The 18,685-nt window shown below is 34.8% G+C and overlaps 5 protein-coding genes across 6 annotated transcripts; 4 read left to right on the top strand and 1 right to left on the bottom strand.

Annotated features, from left to right (window-relative positions):
* The first annotated feature begins 3,120 nt into the window (after positions 1 to 3,120).
* LOC149389432 (G2/mitotic-specific cyclin-2-like) lies at positions 3,121 to 6,164 on the top strand. Its single transcript, XM_089624232.1, has 12 exons — positions 3,121 to 3,358; positions 3,513 to 3,601; positions 3,688 to 3,814; positions 3,910 to 3,975; positions 4,085 to 4,127; positions 4,233 to 4,373; positions 4,484 to 4,612; positions 4,711 to 4,800; positions 4,908 to 5,129; positions 5,222 to 5,320; positions 5,420 to 5,598; positions 5,713 to 6,164. The coding sequence occupies exons 2-12, from the start codon at positions 3,541 to 3,543 to the stop codon at positions 5,846 to 5,848; spliced, it is 1,293 nt and encodes a 430-aa protein (XP_089480358.1). The 5' UTR covers positions 3,121 to 3,358; positions 3,513 to 3,540; the 3' UTR covers positions 5,849 to 6,164.
* Positions 6,165 to 8,467: 2,303 nt separating this feature from the next.
* Positions 8,468 to 11,693, top strand: LOC149389433 (uncharacterized). 2 transcript variants are annotated; one of them, XM_089624649.1, is made up of 5 exons: positions 8,468 to 8,567; positions 9,809 to 10,002; positions 10,113 to 10,235; positions 10,347 to 10,565; positions 11,060 to 11,693. In XM_089624649.1, exons 2-5 carry the CDS (start codon positions 9,847 to 9,849, stop codon positions 11,456 to 11,458), a joined length of 897 nt encoding a protein of 298 aa, XP_089480775.1. In that variant the 5' UTR covers positions 8,468 to 8,567; positions 9,809 to 9,846; the 3' UTR covers positions 11,459 to 11,693. The 2 variants fall into 2 exon arrangements, with proteins under 2 accessions (XP_089480775.1, XP_089480776.1); XM_089624650.1 differs by lacking the exon at positions 8,468 to 8,567 and adding an exon at positions 9,004 to 9,108.
* Positions 11,694 to 11,904: 211 nt separating this feature from the next.
* LOC149389434 (uncharacterized) lies at positions 11,905 to 14,213 on the top strand. The gene is made up of 10 exons (XM_089623676.1): positions 11,905 to 12,098; positions 12,177 to 12,235; positions 12,334 to 12,374; positions 12,500 to 12,531; positions 12,613 to 12,641; positions 12,880 to 12,916; positions 13,015 to 13,071; positions 13,528 to 13,604; positions 13,772 to 13,845; positions 14,011 to 14,213. Exons 1-10 carry the CDS (start codon positions 12,009 to 12,011, stop codon positions 14,028 to 14,030), a joined length of 516 nt encoding a protein of 171 aa, XP_089479802.1. The 5' UTR covers positions 11,905 to 12,008; the 3' UTR covers positions 14,031 to 14,213.
* Positions 14,214 to 14,947: 734 nt separating this feature from the next.
* Positions 14,948 to 15,930, top strand: LOC149389435 (uncharacterized). Its single transcript, XM_089622624.1, has 3 exons — positions 14,948 to 14,961; positions 15,041 to 15,108; positions 15,275 to 15,930. The coding sequence occupies exons 1-3, from the start codon at positions 14,948 to 14,950 to the stop codon at positions 15,928 to 15,930; spliced, it is 738 nt and encodes a 245-aa protein (XP_089478750.1).
* A 518-nt stretch (positions 15,931 to 16,448) lies between these two features.
* On the bottom strand, positions 16,449 to 18,685 carry LOC149389436 (double-stranded RNA-binding protein 1-like). The gene is made up of 3 exons (XM_089623878.1): positions 18,485 to 18,685; positions 18,076 to 18,338; positions 16,449 to 17,434 (listed from the first exon to the last, which is right to left on the bottom strand). Exons 1-3 carry the CDS (start codon positions 18,507 to 18,509, stop codon positions 17,042 to 17,044), a joined length of 681 nt encoding a protein of 226 aa, XP_089480004.1. The 5' UTR covers positions 18,510 to 18,685; the 3' UTR covers positions 16,449 to 17,041.

The raw sequence follows: 18,685 nt of genomic DNA on the forward strand, positions 1-18,685 counted from the left end.
AAGTTTCTGAGGGATTACTCATGAATCGACTTACCATACTCACTGCGAATCCAAACCTTCATTTTTTTTTAAATGTAAAAAGGTAACGAGTGACATAAGCTCATAATGTGCCACACTTACATAAAAGACAATTTACTTTCACTTACGTATACATAATTAAAGGAAAAGCTCGGGCAGTTCATGATTTACCATGAATTCTGAAGAAAAATAAGTATATATAATAGAAGAAAAAAAGATGTTTACAGGGTACATCAGCCCTTCATAAAAAACAAAAATAAAAACTGATGATTTTTTTTACTTTGAGTATGGAAATTTTTTGTTAATGATTTATATTATTATTTGATACTATATCAATTATGAAATTTAAATTGTGTGTTCTTCAATTACTTTTATGTAACAAATACTTTTTTTTATATTTTTTTTTATAAAAAATTCTCTTTAGGTCTCCGTACACGTGAAGCCGGCCCCGACTATACCAAGTAAAACAACCATTAGTTCGTCAATCATTTCCTAATTAGTGATAACTTCGTCGTATTTTCAAAAGAGAGCTTGGCCTTGAATTCTCGAATTCTTGGGCCAAACATTTGGAACTCGACACCACAACCTGACTCGAGAAGATTGAGTTAAATGTTATGTGTCTTTTGAAATACATGAGAGGTTAGAGGGTTGTTAGATGCTGTAACAAAGAGGTTATATATACCTTCAAAAAGACGCTTTCAATCTTTCTATATTTGAGTTTTCTATTAGTATTATGTGTATACAAGTTCTCAAGCTCACCCATTGTACTGTTCAAGTGATTATGTTTCTTCTCTATACTTATAAATATATTATCATCAATGATGTTATAATCATTTCATTATCAGTATTATATTTTTGAGTGATTAATCAATTAAAAGACGTGAATTTGAAGCCCATTAAAACAACATAAACCGACCATTGAATCATAAAACTCGAGACAGTTTGAGGTGAATTATAACATCCACAAAAACGTCAACGACATTTTTTGTCTAATTATTTTTTAAATTTAATGTAAACTGCATGAATAAATTATTTGAGCATGGAAATGTTATTTTATATGAGTATTAAAGTCAATTCTGTTAATATGTATAAAGCTGCTGAAAGTAAAAAACCAAACACATTTTACTAATTTACCTTTAATATTAATAATAACTTCCTTTTGCACTTCAGACTTCAGAGAGTACTCTTTGATAATTTATTTATTTATTTCTTTTTTTGGGAGTAAAAAAGAGAATTGAATGAGATGTCGTACGGTGTCCTCAAAATTTTCTTCTAAAATTATATTTTTAAGGATATTTTGATAAAAAGTGCTCATAATTTTAAAACTAATATAATTTTAGGCATAAATATTAAGGGCAATTAAACCAATAATCCAGTAGTCCATCATATTTTTTAAAAATAATTAAATTTTATTTTATTAAGATAATAGTCCACCAGGTCGAAGATAATTAAATTAACGAAACAATTAATTTAATTAATTAAATAGTTAATTTAATCAACTTCGGCTTAGTGTGCTATTTTCTTAATAAAATAAATTTATCTAAAATCTTAAAAAATTAAGAAATTGACTAATTGCAACAAAATATTCTAAAAATTATTGATTTTTTTACCTATTAATACATATATAGAATGAAATTGATCTGAATCTGAATTTGTTCCCTTAATAAATAGGCCCCTCTCGTTTCCTACTCGATACTCTCTTCATTTGCTTTCCTAACTTTGTCTCTTCTATCAGCCACTTGTATAGTATCTGGACAATAAATTAAGCGTATTTAAAATGTAGATCACTGATCAAATTAATCTACAAATCATTACGAGATAAAACTTGCCAAAAAAATCCTACCATGTATATTGTTTAGACTTGAGTACTTGAGTTGACGAATCTATATTGTTATTACTAAAAATAAGTGTTAACTTATTTGGACCTAAAAAAAAAAAAAAAAAAACCATGACCTAATTGACTTATATGCAAAAGCATTTGAGGACCCTTCAAGAATCTTTATTTTTCTTCCTTAGTGGCGAAGAGCGTATTTATTAGGTTCAAAAATACATGGTAGGGTTATTTTTTTTTTTCATTCATATAATTATGCGTGTCTAAATTATTATAAAACTTCCCCTCTATTAATTCCAAAATAATCCTAATAAAAGCCATTTGTCCTTTTTTTTTTCTTTTTCTCTCTCTCTCTCTCTCTCTCTCTCATTTGGATATAGATAGAAGACTCAATTAATTTGTCTAATTAACTATTTAATATATGGAAAAACATAAATTAAAATTCGTCTAATGCACTCAAAAGACCTTATTTGAGTGATACTACATCATTTATGTGAGGGATCCACACACGTTGATTTAATCTTACGATATACAGAAAATGTTTTTATTATTATACTTAAAAAAAAACTTTTTGTAATATATAAAAAAATGTTCAACCTTAATTAGGTTTACACTATGTATTCTATATATTGTAAAAATAAAATAGCCACTATGAAAAAATAAATTATTAGGACGCTACCAAAAAAAAAAAAAAAAACAAACGAGTACTCCACTTGTTTTTTTCCGAAAGAAATTTTTCCCATCAACAAAACAGAACAAACTCGCGTCATACAAAGATCCCGGATAAAAACTAGTGCCTCATTCAAACAATTAAAGTGTCGTGAATTGAAAATGAGAGGCTGAAGACAAGCAGCTAAGCACAAAGAAGACAATGATCTATTCGGCCGAGTAGTCAACCTATCAAGAACTCTTTTGAGCCTCTTCAATATAGATATTCTGTAATTTTTAAATGCGAGCAACATGGACGAGCTTGGATTCTAAGCCACTTTTGAAAACACAAGTGACTCCAAACCTAGAACAATACATCCGAGCAAAATTAATCCCTTCCAATTTTCCACATTTTATTTGCTATCGACTGGAACTGCATTTTTTTTATGTAAATAAAGTATCTTTGGTATATTGTTTTCTCTCTAGTGTCGCTCTCTTAATTAAAAAAAAATCACTTTTTCATGTCCCCACATTATTAATGCAAGTTTATCCGACATAAATCAATTTATTTTTATATGTATCATAATTTTATTCCTAAAGGCTAAGAAGAGTATTGTTTAAAAAAAAAAAAAAAACAACAAAAAACAAAGAAGATTGAGGTTTCTGTTATTTGAACCACCATGAAGTTCATGAACACGTCAACATGCGCGAGGGGTAAAACTAGCCGTTAAGACGAACCATCGCTACCTTTTTTTTCTTCTTTAGTAGCCGTTACTTTCAAAACAAAAAAAAAAGAACCCAACAACAAGAAAGGTATGTCCGATCATTGAGAGAGAGAGAGAGAGAGCGCAAACACTAAAGGTGGGTTTAAGCTTTTATTAAGTCCTGAAGCTGAGTCTTCACAAATCGTCTTTTTTCAATCGCTAATGATCTTTCTTCTTCTTCTTCTTCTTTAATGGGCGTTTGGTCTTCTTTTTCATTTTCTTAGCATATTAATCATCTGGTTTCTTTTAAGGTGACTGACGAAGAAAAAAACTATCACGATGAACCCATTGACGGATATCTGTACGGACACCGTAATTACAAACCCTTTGAATCTCCAAGGTTTGCATTAAATTTGTCTTCTTCTTCTTCTTTTTGGGTATAAATAGAATATATCGATCTTTATTTGGGGATTTTTGTTTTTAAAGAAGGCCCAGGATTTAAGTTTGGCAAGGACGATAATAATAATCTCCGGAGAGCGCTGAGCAAAATCGATCCCAACGTCATCGAAGTTGCTCTCAGACCTTGTGTTGTCAACAAAAGACAACTTTTGGAGTATGTCTGGAATTTTTTGTTCGTTTTAAAATTGTGTGTGCGTGCGTGTTTTTTCTGGGTAAATCATGAGTGAATTATATGTTGACGATACTCAGGAAAGATACGATCTTGGGCGCTAAGAAGAATTCGTCATCAACCTTGACACATAGACCAGTCACAAGGTCTGAGAATTGAAAATTCTTACCCTGGAAAAAATTGTCATATCTTTTCTTACTTTCTAATTACAATTTCCAGCTTTGAAAGTCATATCGTTGGTGTTAATCTGTATAGGAATTTTGCTGCTCAGCAAACCCTTCAGAACACTTCTGATCATGTAAAATTTCCAATCTTTTTTATTATAATTATTTAAATTTTCCTTCATTATTTTAGCAATTGGAATCTAATTATCTGTGATTATTTTATTTTGCTGCAAAAAAAGGCTTTGATCAGTGCAAAGCGTAGCGGAATCGAGAACTATGAGACCGTTGAAATGGAAGATTTAGAGGATTGTACAAGAGATGTCTCGGTACCTATGTTTGTCAAGTACACCGAAGCGATTCTTGACGATTTCGATCAAGTGGTACGATATACATGCCTTAAAGGGCTCTATCCAAAAATTGCAATATGTTCCAGATTTTGTTATTGCGGTTTTAATTTCTCTAGTGACATTTGGGCTGGAAAATTCTGTAGGAAGAGATTGAAATGGAAGACGTTGAAGAAGAAGAGCCGGTTTTTGACATCGATAACGACAGCCTTAAAGACCCACTTTCCGTGGTTGATTATGTCGCCGACATTTATGATCATTACAAGAAAACCGAGGCAAGCCATCCATATTGAAAAGAAGAAAAAATAGGCATTCTTCTTTTTCTTTGTCCTATCATTGATAATGAGCTCGTAATTTTTTGTTTAATTCCCAGGGGCTTAGTTGTGTATCACCAAACTACATGGCTCATCAGCCGGAAATCAACGAGAAAATGCGAGCAATCCTGATCGACTGGCTTATCGAGGCAAGAGACATTTTTGCCCTCTTTAAATTACGTTTTACAAATCACGGTTTCTTTCACCGCAAATTTATAATCCTTCGTTTTGTTTGAATATGATTTTCATTTCGTAGGTTCACCACAAGTTTGAGCTAATGGAAGAGACCTTATTCCTGACGGTCAACCTCATTGACCGGTTCTTAGAGCGCCAAGTGGTGGTCCGAAAGAAGCTCCAATTGGTCGGAGTCACGGCGATGCTATTGGCCTGCAAGTACGAGGAAGTCTCCGTCCCTGTTGTCGAGGACTTTGTCGTCATTACCGACAAGGCATACACGAGACAAGACGTTCTAGACATGGTAACATTCATACTAAATAAATAAAAATTTATCTTCGATAACTATTCTCTAAAGATTAGTTTTTTTTTATTTTATATTTTTTTATGGTACAGGAAAAATTAATGGTCAACACATTGCAATTCAACTTGTCTCTGCCTACTCAGTTTGTGTTCATGAAGAGGTTTCTCAAGGCAGCTCAATCAAACAAAAATGTATTCAATAAAATTATTTATGTAGATTAGTTTCTCAAATTTTTTTTTTTTTTTTTTTTGAAACCCAATCTTGATTAATTTTGAATTAAAATTTTTCAGATTGAAGTGTTGTCGCACTTCATAATCGAGCTGTGCTTGGTGGAGAGCGAAATGCTCAAATATTCTCCGTCTCTTCTCGCTGCCGCGGCGATCTACACAGCTCAGTGTAGTCTCTCAAGGTCTAGCCATTGGAGCAAGACCACACAGTGGTACACCAATTATTCAGAACACCAACTCTTGTGAGTGTCTCCTTTTTATTTCTTGTTTTGGGATTTGACAAAGAACATGTAATAGTTTAGCTAGTTCTAAATATATATATATAAATTATTTTTCATCTTGTTGTGTTGTTGCAGAGAGTGCTCAAGGATGATGGTTTCTTATCACCACAGTGCTGGGAAGAACAAGCTGAGTGGAGTGTACAGAAAGTACAACACTCGAAAATTCGGCTTCGCTGCAAAATCTGAGCCCGCCCATTTTATTCTCCTATGACCTCGAGTTGTATGAGGGAACAGCAAAGAATTCTGTGAGATCTTGAGTTTGGTTATCTCTTCTATGACCTCTCTCTTTTCTCCTTTGTCTCCTGTCAATAGTGCAACTTAAGTTGCATAGCTTTGGTGAGATATGTTAATTTTCAGTGGTGTCTTTATGTAAGAATTATTGGTCTATGTTATATACAAAACCGACTTTTAATGTATACGTTTTGTATGTTTATTATTGTTTGTTTAATAATGCTGTGTAGATGTTAGCGCTGCGTTTGTTTGCATACATATCTCATCGAACTATATTTGTAACAAAAATGATCGAATATGACATTTTTTATTTTTTTTTCATAACTCAAATGTGAAATATGACATTATATATAATATATAGCCTCCGTGGTTTTAAATATAGGATAAATTATTTACGATAATTTTTTTTCTTTCTAAAATATGAACTAAAACAATATCATACGTATTATTTAAAGAGTGATTTTACTAATAATATATCATAGCGATTACAAGTTTATAAAATTCTTCTTTTCTCTTTATAATGATGGCTATTTATTTAAAATTTGCGTATGTAAATACATGAAAATGACTATTTATTTAATATTTATCAAACATTGACTATTTAGCAATGTCAAATGTTTAAATTGGCTATTTTCCTAATCCTAAATTAAAACGGTAAGTTTTCCTAAATTTGAACTGAAATAATATCATACGCCCTATTTAGAGAGTTATATCACTAATGAAATATTGAGAGGGTATACTAATATAATATATAGCCTCCATGATTTTAAATTTAGTATAAATTATTGACGATAATTTTTTTCAAAAATTTGAACAAAAATAATATCATACGTCTTATTTTTATTTTTTTTATTTTTATTTTTTTTGAATAATATCATACGTCTTATTTAAAGAGTGATTTTACTAATAAAATATTATAGCGATTACAAGCTCACATAGCGATAATTCTCTATATAATTTTCTTTCAAGGTTACAACTTTTTCCCATCTTTTGTTCTCATATAGTTGCAATGGTTTTAAACTCTGGATAAATTAAAACGGTAAGTTTTTCCTAAATTTGAACCAAAATAATATCATACGCCCTATTTAGAGAGTTATTTCACTAATGAAATATTACAATGAATAAAAGTCCTTCAAATTTCCTCTTTTCTTTCTATAATTTTCTCAAGGTTAAAGTTCTTTTTCTTATCTATCTTTTGCTCTCGTATAGCCTCTGTGGTTCTAAAACTGGATAAATATTGGCGATATAATATCATACGTCCTGTTATCCAAATCCGGATTTCGGTTATATGATATGGCACTGATTTTTTTTTTTGGATCGGTTCGATTATCGGTTTTATTTGATTTTCGGTTCATTTTTGTATAGTCTTAAATGGAAGGGGACCCGCCGAAGGATTAAACCGATTTCTGTTAGACCAATTTTCATCCCCACATTTAATCTTGTTTACTTCTAAAAAATGTGAAATCCATGTTTACTTCTCAATGCTTATTTTAAAGAAAAATTAGTCGATCTAAGCCACATCAAACGTTGCAATTGTAATCTAGCCAACGTTTCGTTTAATTTACGAATCTAGCCAAATTTGATGACATGTCATATTTATGTAAGATGGTATTTGTTATATTAGCCTTGGTTTGGTTTCAAAAATACTAGCCCACGTTTTGAAACTTGGGTTTGTAGCCGAATTTGTTATATTCAGTTTATATTTCGAATTTTAAATTTTTTTTATATTTGGCAAAGTTGGTTATTGAGCGTTTATTTCTTTAATGAACATTATAGCCGTGTAAGCAAATACAGTGTAAATGTTTGTAAATTTTTGTTAATCTCCGCTGATTTGTTAATTTCTGTTAATTATGGTAAATATTTTGTGCATTTATTGCATTACCGGATTCACACACATAATATCAAATAAACAAATTTCTTTTTTCTTTTCCAAATTTATTTTCAAATTTTGAACGGTTCATGACTAATCCCGTGTATTCATTGACGTGTTTGACTTTGACTTATTCAATAAATAAATATTAGCTTTATTTTTTAATTACATCACCGAATCTCCTATTAAATTAGCTAAATATCCAATTAAATTGCGAAAAAAATCTGAAATTAATTAGATGTATACAATTCAAACCGGTCAAACGTGGGCTAGTGCTTTGATCAAATAAGTATAAGAAAATGGTAAATTAGGTATTTTTTATCCGTAAATTTCAGTAAATGACTAGATTGCAAAATTTACCAAACGTTGGCTAGATTCCAGAAACCATGTTTCAAAATGGCTACGTTGCTAGTTTACCCTATTTTAAAAGTACCCATTTTTATAAAAAATGATTTTTTGAATTCGAATTCGAATTGTAAATGATCATTAATCTAAGTGAAATTGTAACAATATTTTTTAAACAAAAATCGTTAACATTAAGAAAAAATATTTTTTTACGGTTTGAATACAGATATTTAAGAGATTAAAATAATTTTTTTTATATTTTTGGAATACGTTTGAAAAGTCTGTGATTTTCACGGGCAATTTTAAGCATTAGCGTTTTGGCGGTAATAGGCTTACAAGGTTTAGCTAATATTGAAAGCCCAACTTTAAAATGAGCCCAATGCTCAAAGAGCCCGTGTTTCTTCGGGTATAACCGATTCTCTGTTCGACAAACTAAGACACGGTCGACAACAAATCAACCTCGCTCGCCGGCGCCGATCAAACCGTGAGTTTTTTTTTTTTCTTCCAGAATATACTTTCACTGATTTCAGTCGATTTATGTTCCTCTCGTAGAGTTAGAGACTCAAATTCACCGTTTTTCTGCGCAATATTTAAAAAAAAAAATCATGCTTTTGAGTTAAGTTAGGATTTTGTAAATGTAAGATTTGTTGGGTTAGTTTATAGACCGTGAATATTGTGATTTAATTTCACACTCGAGCGATCAAACTTAGGAAAGACATAATTTGCTTTAAGAATTTAGAATTATGAGCTTCCTGGGATTTTATCTATTAATTTTCTCTGATTCTTTTCCCTTTTTATAAATTTCTTTTGGTTTCGCCATAATGGAATTTTATCAATTAATTTTCTCTGATTCTTTTCCCTTTTTCTAAATTTCTTTTGGTTTCACCATATATGGCAGCCATTTTTTTAGTACTAAATTTTCGATATTGCTCTTCAAGTTCGGGCCACCAAGTGTTTGATAATATGCTGACGAGGAAACGAAATTATACAACAAAGTGATTCAAATCAGTTGCCATCAGTTGTTGGTATCTTTCTGATTATAGAATTTTGAGTTGTTAGTGCCAGATTTTGACTGATCGTTATGCTTATGATTCGAAACTCTCGCCTTTTTAAGTTCAATTCAGTTTTCCACCAATGTCTTCTTCTGTTGGTTTGCCTTTGAAGTCTTTGCTTGTGGGTGTTTTGTTGTTCGGTGAAGCTTGAAATTCAATTTTTCAGAACTGAACAACGTGAAATGCTAAAATTAAGTATTGTTTTTTGTTATCTTAAACGTTGGTGAGCTCTGAGTAATTTTATTTTGGGGCCTTGGAGATATAAGATAGCTAAATTTAGATATTAAGATTGATTAACTTAAAAAGACACAATGGAATGTAGTGTACGCTTGACATGGAATGTTTCGAAGAATTTAAATAAGTTATGTTAAGGATAGAACAACACAGTAATCTGATGTTCTTTGGAGTGGCAGTCGAACACTGTAATCTAAGTTTCCCAGGCATGGATAGTTCTCAAGAATTTACTGCTTCTGATTACTTAAGTTATCAATTTTATTCTATTTGAATAATAATTATTTTATTATTAAGCGACTATATTTTCTTTGTTTAGCTCTACGATTTATTTTTGTTTTGGGATTCCACACCGGCTCTCTTGGCATTTATTGTTCATCCTGATTAAAACACTTTGATACAGATTATATACTTCGCGTCTTTTTTTGCTCTGGTTGTTCAGTGTTTTTGGGTCTAGAAAGAGAGAGAGAGAGAGAGATCATGAGCAAGTATGGTTTGAATCTCCGACCACAGCAAAAGAAACAGCCTGCAAAGCCTCCGCTTCCCAAGATTTTGGGGTTCGGAAATGACGACGACGACGACAACATTGAGAAAGAAATTTCTCGGCACGCTGTGAAAAACAAGTCTCTCAGGGATGTAAGTATATTACTTTCTCCTCTTCTTATCTTTGCGAAACGGTGTTTCTTTGGTCGTAGTCCATTACTTTGTTGATGTTTATTTCTCCTTTCTGTCATTGATTTTCGAAGATCGAGGAGCAACAGAGAAAGGCCCTGGAAGAAGACCCATCGGTGTTCGATTATGATGGCGTTTATGACGAAATGAAGTCGAAAACTGTTAAACCAAAAGCAATAGATCGTGAAGAAAGGAAGGTACTCTTGAGACATGATGTTCTAGTGTTTATAGTTGGTTTCGTTGTTGTTAATGGTCTCGACGGTTTCAAATTTGATATTTATCTGAGCTCCATTATTTTTTTTGTATAGCCGAAATATATTCAGAACCTTCTTAACAAGGCAGAGAAACGGCAGAAAGAGCAAGAGATAGTGTATGAAAGGAAATTGGCTAAAGAGAGAAGCCAAGAGGATCACCTGTACTCGGGTAAGGACAAATTTGTCACCGGCGCTTACAAAAGGAAACTTGCTGAGCAAGCCAAATGGATAGAGGAAGAACGTCTGCGACAACTTCGGGAAGAAAAAGACGATGTATGTATATCGCCTTTTTTATTTTTATTTTTATCATAGATTAACCATAAAGGATTATTCGTAGTATAAGACGTTTTGGAGGAATACGAAAACAGAAATTACATCGTAAAGGGCATAAGGATTACGAAAACTGAAATTACATCCTAAATAATAAAAACACTAAATTTGTTACGTGACAAAAAAGCCAAAGGCGGGACAAGGGAGAAATGAAAACAAAGTCTAGTTTGTCGGGGGAACCACGCTGTTTGGTCATTGGTAGGCCTTTGGTGTTGATTTCATTTTTTTTTCCTTCTGTTCAACCGATTTATTTAGCTAAGCCCACGACACTTTACAAAGGATTTCGATAGATTTTTGAGTGAATCCGTAGACTCAAGTATGGTTTTTTTTTAAAAAATTTATTTTTATTTTTATAATTATCATTATTGGTTATAGTGATGAACATGCTCATAATGTTTTTTTTTCTTTTGCTTTTATGTTCTGGGTGTGTCGTTAAGGTTACGAAGAAGACTGATCTGAGCGATTTCTACTTCAACCTCGGAAAAAATGTTGCTTTCGGAGCCAAAGACGTTGAACCAAAGAAACCGGTGGAGCCAGAGACGACCCCGGGCTTAGTCAGAGAAGAATCTGCAGAGACATCGGATAAGAAGCGACCCCAAAAGGACTTGGATTCCGACTCGAACCCGCCTAGAGATTCCGAGCCATTACCCTCGAGAGAGGAGCTCCGAAACGAAACCTCCCCTAGAAAGATAATCTCCGCCGAGCCAAGTCCGACAGTGCCGGAGAATCTTCCGGCGGAGCAACCAAAGCCTCCAATCAACCACCATAAGAGAAGCGAAGACGCTGTGGCTGCGGCAAAGGAAAGGTTCTTGGCTAGGAAAAGAGCAAAGGAATAGTAAAAAAAGAAATGAAGAGATACGAGCATGTTGGTTTATTTCTTATATGATATGGAAAAGAGTCCCTTGTTGTTCATTTGATTCCAAGTCTAACTCTTTTAATTTTTTTTCCTTTCTTGTATGTCTTTTTTAGATGTATGATATGTGATTATTATGACGGAATAAAAATATGGTAGTTAATAACTTTTCATTTGTGAATTAGACCCAAAAAAAAAAAAGAGAAGGTAAAAAGAGATTAGAGAAAGCTTATCAATTTTGTAGACTAACCAAATAGAACAAGTAAGTTTATTCCCTTGTTTACTCAAAGATTTTTCCTTTAATCAGGATAAATAGTCATGAACTTCATTCATTTCATAGAGAGAGATCAAATTGGTTGCTTCAAAATGCATAAACGACGTGGCTTCGTGGACACGGAAAGAGGTCAACGACGAAACGACAGCGTTTATGTAGTCTTAAATCAATTTACTGTTAGCAAGCGAAAATTGAGAATTCTGACCAGAGAGAGAGAGAGAAGAGAGAGAGAGAGTCAGAGGACCTTTGAGTGTTGGAAATGGCGAATCCGAACACGGAAATTCTAAGAGACTGGTTCGACCGAGTTGACTCAGACAAAACCGGAAACATTACTACTTCGCAGCTCAAGGTTTGTCCCGTCTCTCCTTGTGCAGATATGTGTATACGTATATACATATGCCCGTAACCTATGCTTTCTCATGTGCAGAAAGCTCTTGCTGTTGGGAACCTAGAATTTCCCATCTCTGTGGTTCAGCAAATGATCAGGTTTGTTCGAATTGTATCTTCTCTTTCATATCTGTGTCACTGTTTTTTGAATTAGATAAATTACGATCCTGACAATTTCATTTTTTATTCTTCTCTAGAATGTATGATTTTGACAGAAACGGAACAATGAGCTTTGAAGGTATAGCTGTTTATTATTCATGATTTATTCAAAGTTCGTAATTGTGTTTGATTTCAATTTAGTTTTTTGTTTTTTTAGCAAAATTTTGAATATAGTATTGTGTATAACAATTGTGTTCTTTGCAGAGTTCGCTGCTCTTAACAAGTTCCTTCTCAAGGTTACGATCTCTTCAATTTTCTTAATTCAGTTGTTTTTTTAATACTAATGATGTCGGTACTGAAAATTGTTTCTCTTACAGGTTCAACAAGCATTTTCGGACCGTGAAAGGTTAATATTCTCTAGTTTTTCAGAGCTCCATGAATTCGTTTATGCTAGAAATTAATTTTTCATAGTGTGACTTCAATTTACAAACAGTTGAAATTTTGACTTTGTAAAAAGATTTCCCTAATCCCTACTTAACATGGGAAACAAAAAACTGATTAGCAGTCATTTTTACTCTCAGTTTTTTTGCATAACAATGTTTTGCTCATACATTTGGAAAACACATTTTCATTTTTGTTAATAGGGGTCGTGGTTATCTCGTTACCGATGATGTGTATGAGGTAAATCAACTGTTTGGGTTTCTGATTTTCTCTGCTTTCAACGACAGTGAAGTCTGTTCATTATACAATAACTTCAATTTGATCAATTTTGGCTACAGTCATTGAACAAAATTGGCTTCTCATTGGATTCCCCTGCTTTTTACACCGTGTGTGAGGTATATATATCGTATCTATGCTAAGTTATGGTTTACTTTCATAGTTTCATTCTTAGGGAATATAAAGCCTGCTTTTCCTTCTTTCCTTGTATCAGTATTTTAGCAAGAATTGGGTATAATTTCTTTGGTGTAAACTCGCGCTTAGATTGGATCGTCAGGTTTTTCATTTTGTGTACTTTAACTATTAGCTTAAGACTTTGTTATAATATTAGTAATATGCTAGTTACATATAGATAGGATTAATGTGAACGAAAATAGTGTGAGAGTGAGTGAAAGGATGTGATTCCTTGGGAGAGAGCGAAGTTTGCGATAGTCCTTTAAATTCTAATTTGTATCACATTGTATTGTATTTTCCATTAATACTAGTAAGTTTCATATCATAGACTTTCAGGTGGTGAGATGTGTTTTTTCGTTTAGTATTCAGTTTGTGGCTAGTAATTTTCTCGTGTTATGCAGAGTTTTGACCAAAAGAAGAATGGAAGGTTCCGATTAGATGACTTCATCTCTCTCTGTATATTTTTACAGTCGGCTCGGTAAGTTTCCTTTGGACTCGATTGGAAAATACTTATCTTGGAAATTTGAATCACAGTCGATTTTTCTTAGCATTAGTACTGGTACTAGTTATAGTAAAATCTTGAATTTCATTCTCTTTCGTGTGGTGAGAAACTTTTACTATGTTTGACAATTTTGTTTGTTGCAGAAATATGTTCGAATCATTCGATACGGCTAAACAGGGTCGAGTGACTCTTGATCTCAATCAATTTGTGTTTTGCAGTGAGTTTTTCTCCTTTTTAATCTCCTCTGCTTCGTTTATGCATTTATTTTATTGCTTCTAAACAAAACTATGCACAAACACTTGTCTTGATTGACATTCTTTTACGAAATCTAAGTCATGACCTATTTTATTGGGCATTGATGTCGTTCCCTTTTCTTCTGCAGCTGCTAACTGTAGAATATGAAACTGTGGTTGCATTGCATCAAGGCGTTGGTGATATTTATTTGTTTGTTTTAGATGTATTAAATTAATTCTCATTGTATTTGTAAATTGTACTTGCTAAAGATTATTTTTGTGTATCTTTGTGAAGTATTTTGGTGATATAGGTCATGGAGTGTTTTTATGGAGCGGAGTCTTTTTTATTGTCGTTGAATTAGGAAAATGACACATATATACTTGTTTTAACTTTTGGTTTTAAAAAATGTCGAGTTCATATCCTCTGTTTAACTAAAATAACGAAATTATATCTTGAAATAGACTACAGTGCTATAAATATTTTTTTATTGAATTTTTATTGACTTTTAATTGACATTGACTATAATATTTATATGTAAACACCAATTATCTTTATTCATTCGCGTAATATATATAATTTATTTAAAAACTAAAAGATAAACAACAGTCTCTTAATCGTGAAGAACACAGAAAGAGGCAAATAAGTAAAAATTGACAGTTGATAGTCATCAAAATCACAAATTCTAACAGAGAATCCAGGATATCGAGTTGCAATTTGAACACGGAATGAATCTCTTGGGATGTATGAATTTTATTATTTAATTTCAATTTAAGGCTATTTTTATTTCAAAATTGAGAATTTAGAAGTTAGGGTACTGGTTTGAATTTGATTTGTTTTTCTTATATAAGAGTTAATACCAATGAAAGAGAGATTTGTGACACTGTATCTATTTCAGAGTATAATTTCGTCATTTTAGTCAAACAGATGGTATGAATTATTCTTTTCAAGACACAAGTGCATGTCAAACGTTCCACACTAACTAGGAAATATAACAGATATATTGACATATACTGTGAGTTTAAGTAAAATGCTAAGTTTGTACCTTTGGTTTTCATAAATGTCAAATTTATACCCTTGGTTAACAAATGAGACAGGAGAGGTATACCTTAAATTTATGTATGTGATGATAATGATTCGGGAAAGGGGCACTAATAATGGTCATTGTAATGTTTTTTTAGAGGAAATGACGGCAAAAAGACCCAATGTTTTCGGGTTATTACACTTATGTACCCAACGTTTAAAATTGGTGGGTAAAGTACCCAAACCCAAGAAGTTACTACTCCGTTGGTACCTTGGACGTTAAAAATGAACGGAAGGCGACGTGGCTGCATCTTAGAATACTTGTGAGAATTTTTGGTATATTAATTACCTAAAAAATCAAATAAAACATTGCAAAATACCTTGTAAAAAAGAAAAGAAATGGGATTCTTCACTCTCGCCGCCGGTATCGAACCCTAACCGATCTCCACATTCCTCTTCTTCTTCTCTGACTCCGTCGCTCATATTGGCGTCCCCGCTCTCATCGCTCGCCGTCCTCGACTCGCTCGTCTCCTTCTTCGACGCCGTCAACTCCGGCGACCGAATCGGCTCGGCTCTCCAGCTCCAAACCCTAGCCGTGGCGTCTCTGTTCCTCCTCCACAGCGTCGCCGGAATCCTCTCCAAATCGTCGGAGTCGATTCCCCTCCCGTCGCTTCTAATCGACTCGATCGCGCTCTTCGCGTTCGCGGAGGAATTTCTTCTCTTCTACCTCCAGAGGAAGGACACGTCGGGGATCGAGAATCGGTACTACGATCTCATCCTCGTCCCAATCGCCGTGTGCGTCGTCTCCGCCGCGCTCGGGCTGAGGTCGCCGGACTCCGGCGTCCCGAGGCTCGGCCGCGCGGCGAGGTTGGTCCTCCAGGGGACGTGGCTGGCTCAAATGGCGGTCTCGATCCACACGGGAATGGTCGCCCATGGATGTTTCGTACACTCCAAGAGCCGAGGGAACTTCACCGTCAAGTGCAGAGGCCACGGCGACTACCACCGCGCCAGGGCGATCGCGACTACCACCGCGCCAGGGCGATCGTGACTCTACACTCCACTCATCGTCGCCGTCGCTTCGGTGGCGAACTCGGTGTATGCCAGGAAGTTCGCCGGAGATTTCTCCGCAGCTTACAGACCGATCGCCGGAGAAGATTGCTTTGAATGATCATCGTGTTTCTCATCTGTAACGACACTCTGTTCTTTCGAGTTGAGATTATTAATTCATTTCTTTTCTTTTTTACAATGTATTTTGCAATGTTTTATTTGATTTTTTAGGTAATTAATATACAAAAAATTCTCACAAGTATTCTAAGATGCAGCCATGTCGCCTTCCGTTCATTTTTAACGTCCAAGGTACCAACGGAGTAGTAACTTCTTGGGTTTGGGTACTTTACCCACCAATTTTAAACGTTGGGTATATAAGTGTAATAACCCGAAAACATTGGGTCTTTTTGCCGCAATTTCCTCTTTTTTTTAACCAAAATGTGAAAGTTAATGTTGTTTATATATATATATATATATATATATATATTCAATTCTAGTAATTTGGTTGAGAGAGAGAGAGAGAGAGCTTGACGACGCCTGCCTTCTTGTCTTTCTTCTTCTTTCTCATTGTCTTCATATTTTTTCTTTCGTTATTTATATTTTCGTGATATTGGTATGATTTCCCTGGCTTCTTCCTTATTCTTCTTTTCATTGGCTAGCAAACTTCTTCCTTCAGAGGCTTGCGAGCTTCTTCTCTAAACAACTCTCTCTCGAACAGTTAATGAGTCCACACTTTTTTCCCTGTGGTTTTGAACTAATGAAAAATTTATGAAAGTGGATTTTGGCGTATGTATATGTTATGTTCTAGGCTTACGCCTTAATATGCCTCGAGGCTTACACCTCGCGTCAATTAGGGAAATCAACTCTGATTCCTGTTTACGCCTTTTTAAACATCGAAGCACAAATGAAACATCTTTTAGATGAAATTTCTAGCAAACTTGTTTCTATTCAGCTTAACTAATCAAATTTGTAGCAAGAGCAGAACCACTCTCCAGTAGTTCACCCATGGCAGCAGTTGACTTTTCAACGTTCGGCCCACCACAAACCGGGTCTAAACTTCCACCGTTGCTCTGATCGCCGACGTGGCAACCAGGGAATCTCTCAGTCGAGACCTACACGCCGACCCAACTTCTTGACCCGTCCAGAGGTTTCCTCTTCGCTTTCGCTCTCTTCGCCTTCCGTGGTGGGGTTTGCTCTGATTTTGCAGCGATCGGCCGTTTCTTGCAGGGAATCACAGTGAGGTGAGTGGTCTCGATAGGTTTATCCCGAGACTCGGCTTCGAAGGACTGGATGGCGAGAAGCGCAGTTCTGGCGGCTTGGATCTCGGCCTCTTTCTTGGTCTCTGCCGAGGAGCCGATGTAGCGGATTCCGCCGATCTCGACAGTGCACTGAAAGGCGGTAGTGCGGCCCGGCGCCTCGTCCATTTGGCATTCGTACGACGGGATCGCGTACTTCATCTTCTGAGCATACTCTTGAACAATGTTTTTGCACAATCCAGTTTCGTGCTGAGGGAAGAAAAACAACAAGCACCACAAATAGTCAATTGCGTAAATCACACAAAAGAATGAAAAAGAACCAACGCAAATCAGTAACCAAAGCCGCCGTATTGAAGCGTACTAATAACAACCAAAGCCGATGCCTATTTTGAATGCAATGGGAAAGAATGAAACCAAATAAACGAATGAGAGAAAAATCTAGTACAGCCAAAAAAGAAAGAAAGAAAGAAAGAGAGAGTAAATTCTAGGTTTATGGAAAAGTACAGCTGAAGGCAATGCTGCAACTAACATTGAAGGAGAAGAGCCATAAAGATCATTCTTTAGGCTTTTTTGAAAGGTTACAACATCAACAAAAGAACCGTGTTCCAGGACATAAGTAATCATTAAGATTCAATCATCAAAACCATACCGTTGGAAAAAACTTCTTAAAGTAAACAAATATATCCGTTCGTTTGAATAAATTTAGTAAATGTCATTGGAAAATAAAATTTAGTTGGTGGAAATGGAATAGGGGTTTTCATTCACTAGGACATATCAGAAAAGTGATATGCTACGTATACGGGTCACCTGTAAGAAGGTTCCAGAGGAATCTCAAGTAAACCCCAAACAAAGTAGGCAAAAGCAATTGAGTTGATGATAGAGAAACTTACGAGCGGCAGAGAGATGGTTTGGTCAAGGTGACCGGACTTGGCCAAGCCGAAGAGAGCGACTTCGGCGGCGGACTGTTCGGCGGCCCTGCGGTTGTAAAATCCGGCGAGGGAGTTGTATGCGACACCGTTCACGGCCACGGAAGAACGAAAGTAAGGCTCGCAGGACGGTCCTTCTTTTACGGTTTCGTAAACGGGGCTTCGCAATCCCACCTTCTGAGCGTACTCTAGTAAACGGCTCTTGAACACGTAGCAATTCCAAACACCTGATTCCCCCAACACCCATCAAGCCACATTTTGTATTTTCTTTTTTTCTCTAGTGTTATTTAATCACCGAAAGTCGCGAGCTTTGCTGTACCTCTTCTTCATAGATGACAGCTATAATAAATGTAAATGTGAGAAAAGAGAGAACCTTGGAAAGAGTCGTTGGTGGGCATAGCTACAGAGGGTAAAGAAACGATGGTGGTCGTTGAAGATAAACAACAAGAAGATTCGAGAGACCCGAGCTTTGGCTATTTCAGCTTTGCTTTTGCTTGCCTTCTTCCGCCTCAGCTTTGCTTTTTTTAAACCATCATCTCTCATTCGTCGGGCTATGTGCTTTATTTGCGTTGTA

This window comes from Urtica dioica, chromosome 8 (genome assembly GCF_054948205.1).
Source record: "Urtica dioica subsp. dioica isolate 48M chromosome 8, U.dioica_male_clone48M_v1_H2, whole genome shotgun sequence".
Lineage (NCBI taxonomy): Eukaryota > Viridiplantae > Streptophyta > Magnoliopsida > Rosales > Urticaceae > Urtica > Urtica dioica.

Bases quoted from the DNA above. Each gene is read 5' to 3' on its own strand.
- LOC149389435 (XM_089622624.1), top strand. The intron at 15,109-15,274 runs GTGGGTAAAGTA...CTTGTAAAAAAG, and splicing joins GTACCCAACGTTTAAAATTG to AAAAGAAATGGGATTCTTCA.
- LOC149389436 (XM_089623878.1), bottom strand. From the start codon at position 18,509: ATGCCCACCAACGACTCTTTCCAAG. The intron at 18,339-18,484 runs GTTCTCTCTTTT...TGGGGGAATCAG, and splicing joins CACCAACGACTCTTTCCAAG to GTGTTTGGAATTGCTACGTG. The intron at 17,435-18,075 runs GTAAGTTTCTCT...TTCTTCCCTCAG, and splicing joins AAACCATCTCTCTGCCGCTC to CACGAAACTGGATTGTGCAA.
- LOC149389432 (XM_089624232.1), top strand. From the start codon at position 3,541: ATGAACCCATTGACGGATATCTGTACGGACACCGTAATTACAAACCCT. The intron at 4,801-4,907 runs GCAAGAGACATT...TTCATTTCGTAG, and splicing joins TGATCGACTGGCTTATCGAG to GTTCACCACAAGTTTGAGCT. The intron at 5,130-5,221 runs GTAACATTCATA...TTTATGGTACAG, and splicing joins GACAAGACGTTCTAGACATG to GAAAAATTAATGGTCAACAC.
- LOC149389433 (XM_089624649.1), top strand. From the start codon at position 9,847: ATGAGCAAGTATGGTTTGAATCTCCGACCACAGCAAAAGAAACAGCCT. The intron at 10,236-10,346 runs GTACTCTTGAGA...TTTTTTGTATAG, and splicing joins TAGATCGTGAAGAAAGGAAG to CCGAAATATATTCAGAACCT. The intron at 10,566-11,059 runs GTATGTATATCG...TGTGTCGTTAAG, and splicing joins TTCGGGAAGAAAAAGACGAT to GTTACGAAGAAGACTGATCT.
- LOC149389434 (XM_089623676.1), top strand. From the start codon at position 12,009: ATGGCGAATCCGAACACGGAAATTCTAAGAGACTGGTTCGACCGAGTT. The intron at 12,375-12,499 runs GTATAGCTGTTT...TGTTCTTTGCAG, and splicing joins CGGAACAATGAGCTTTGAAG to AGTTCGCTGCTCTTAACAAG. The intron at 13,605-13,771 runs GTAAGTTTCCTT...TGTTTGTTGCAG, and splicing joins ATATTTTTACAGTCGGCTCG to AAATATGTTCGAATCATTCG.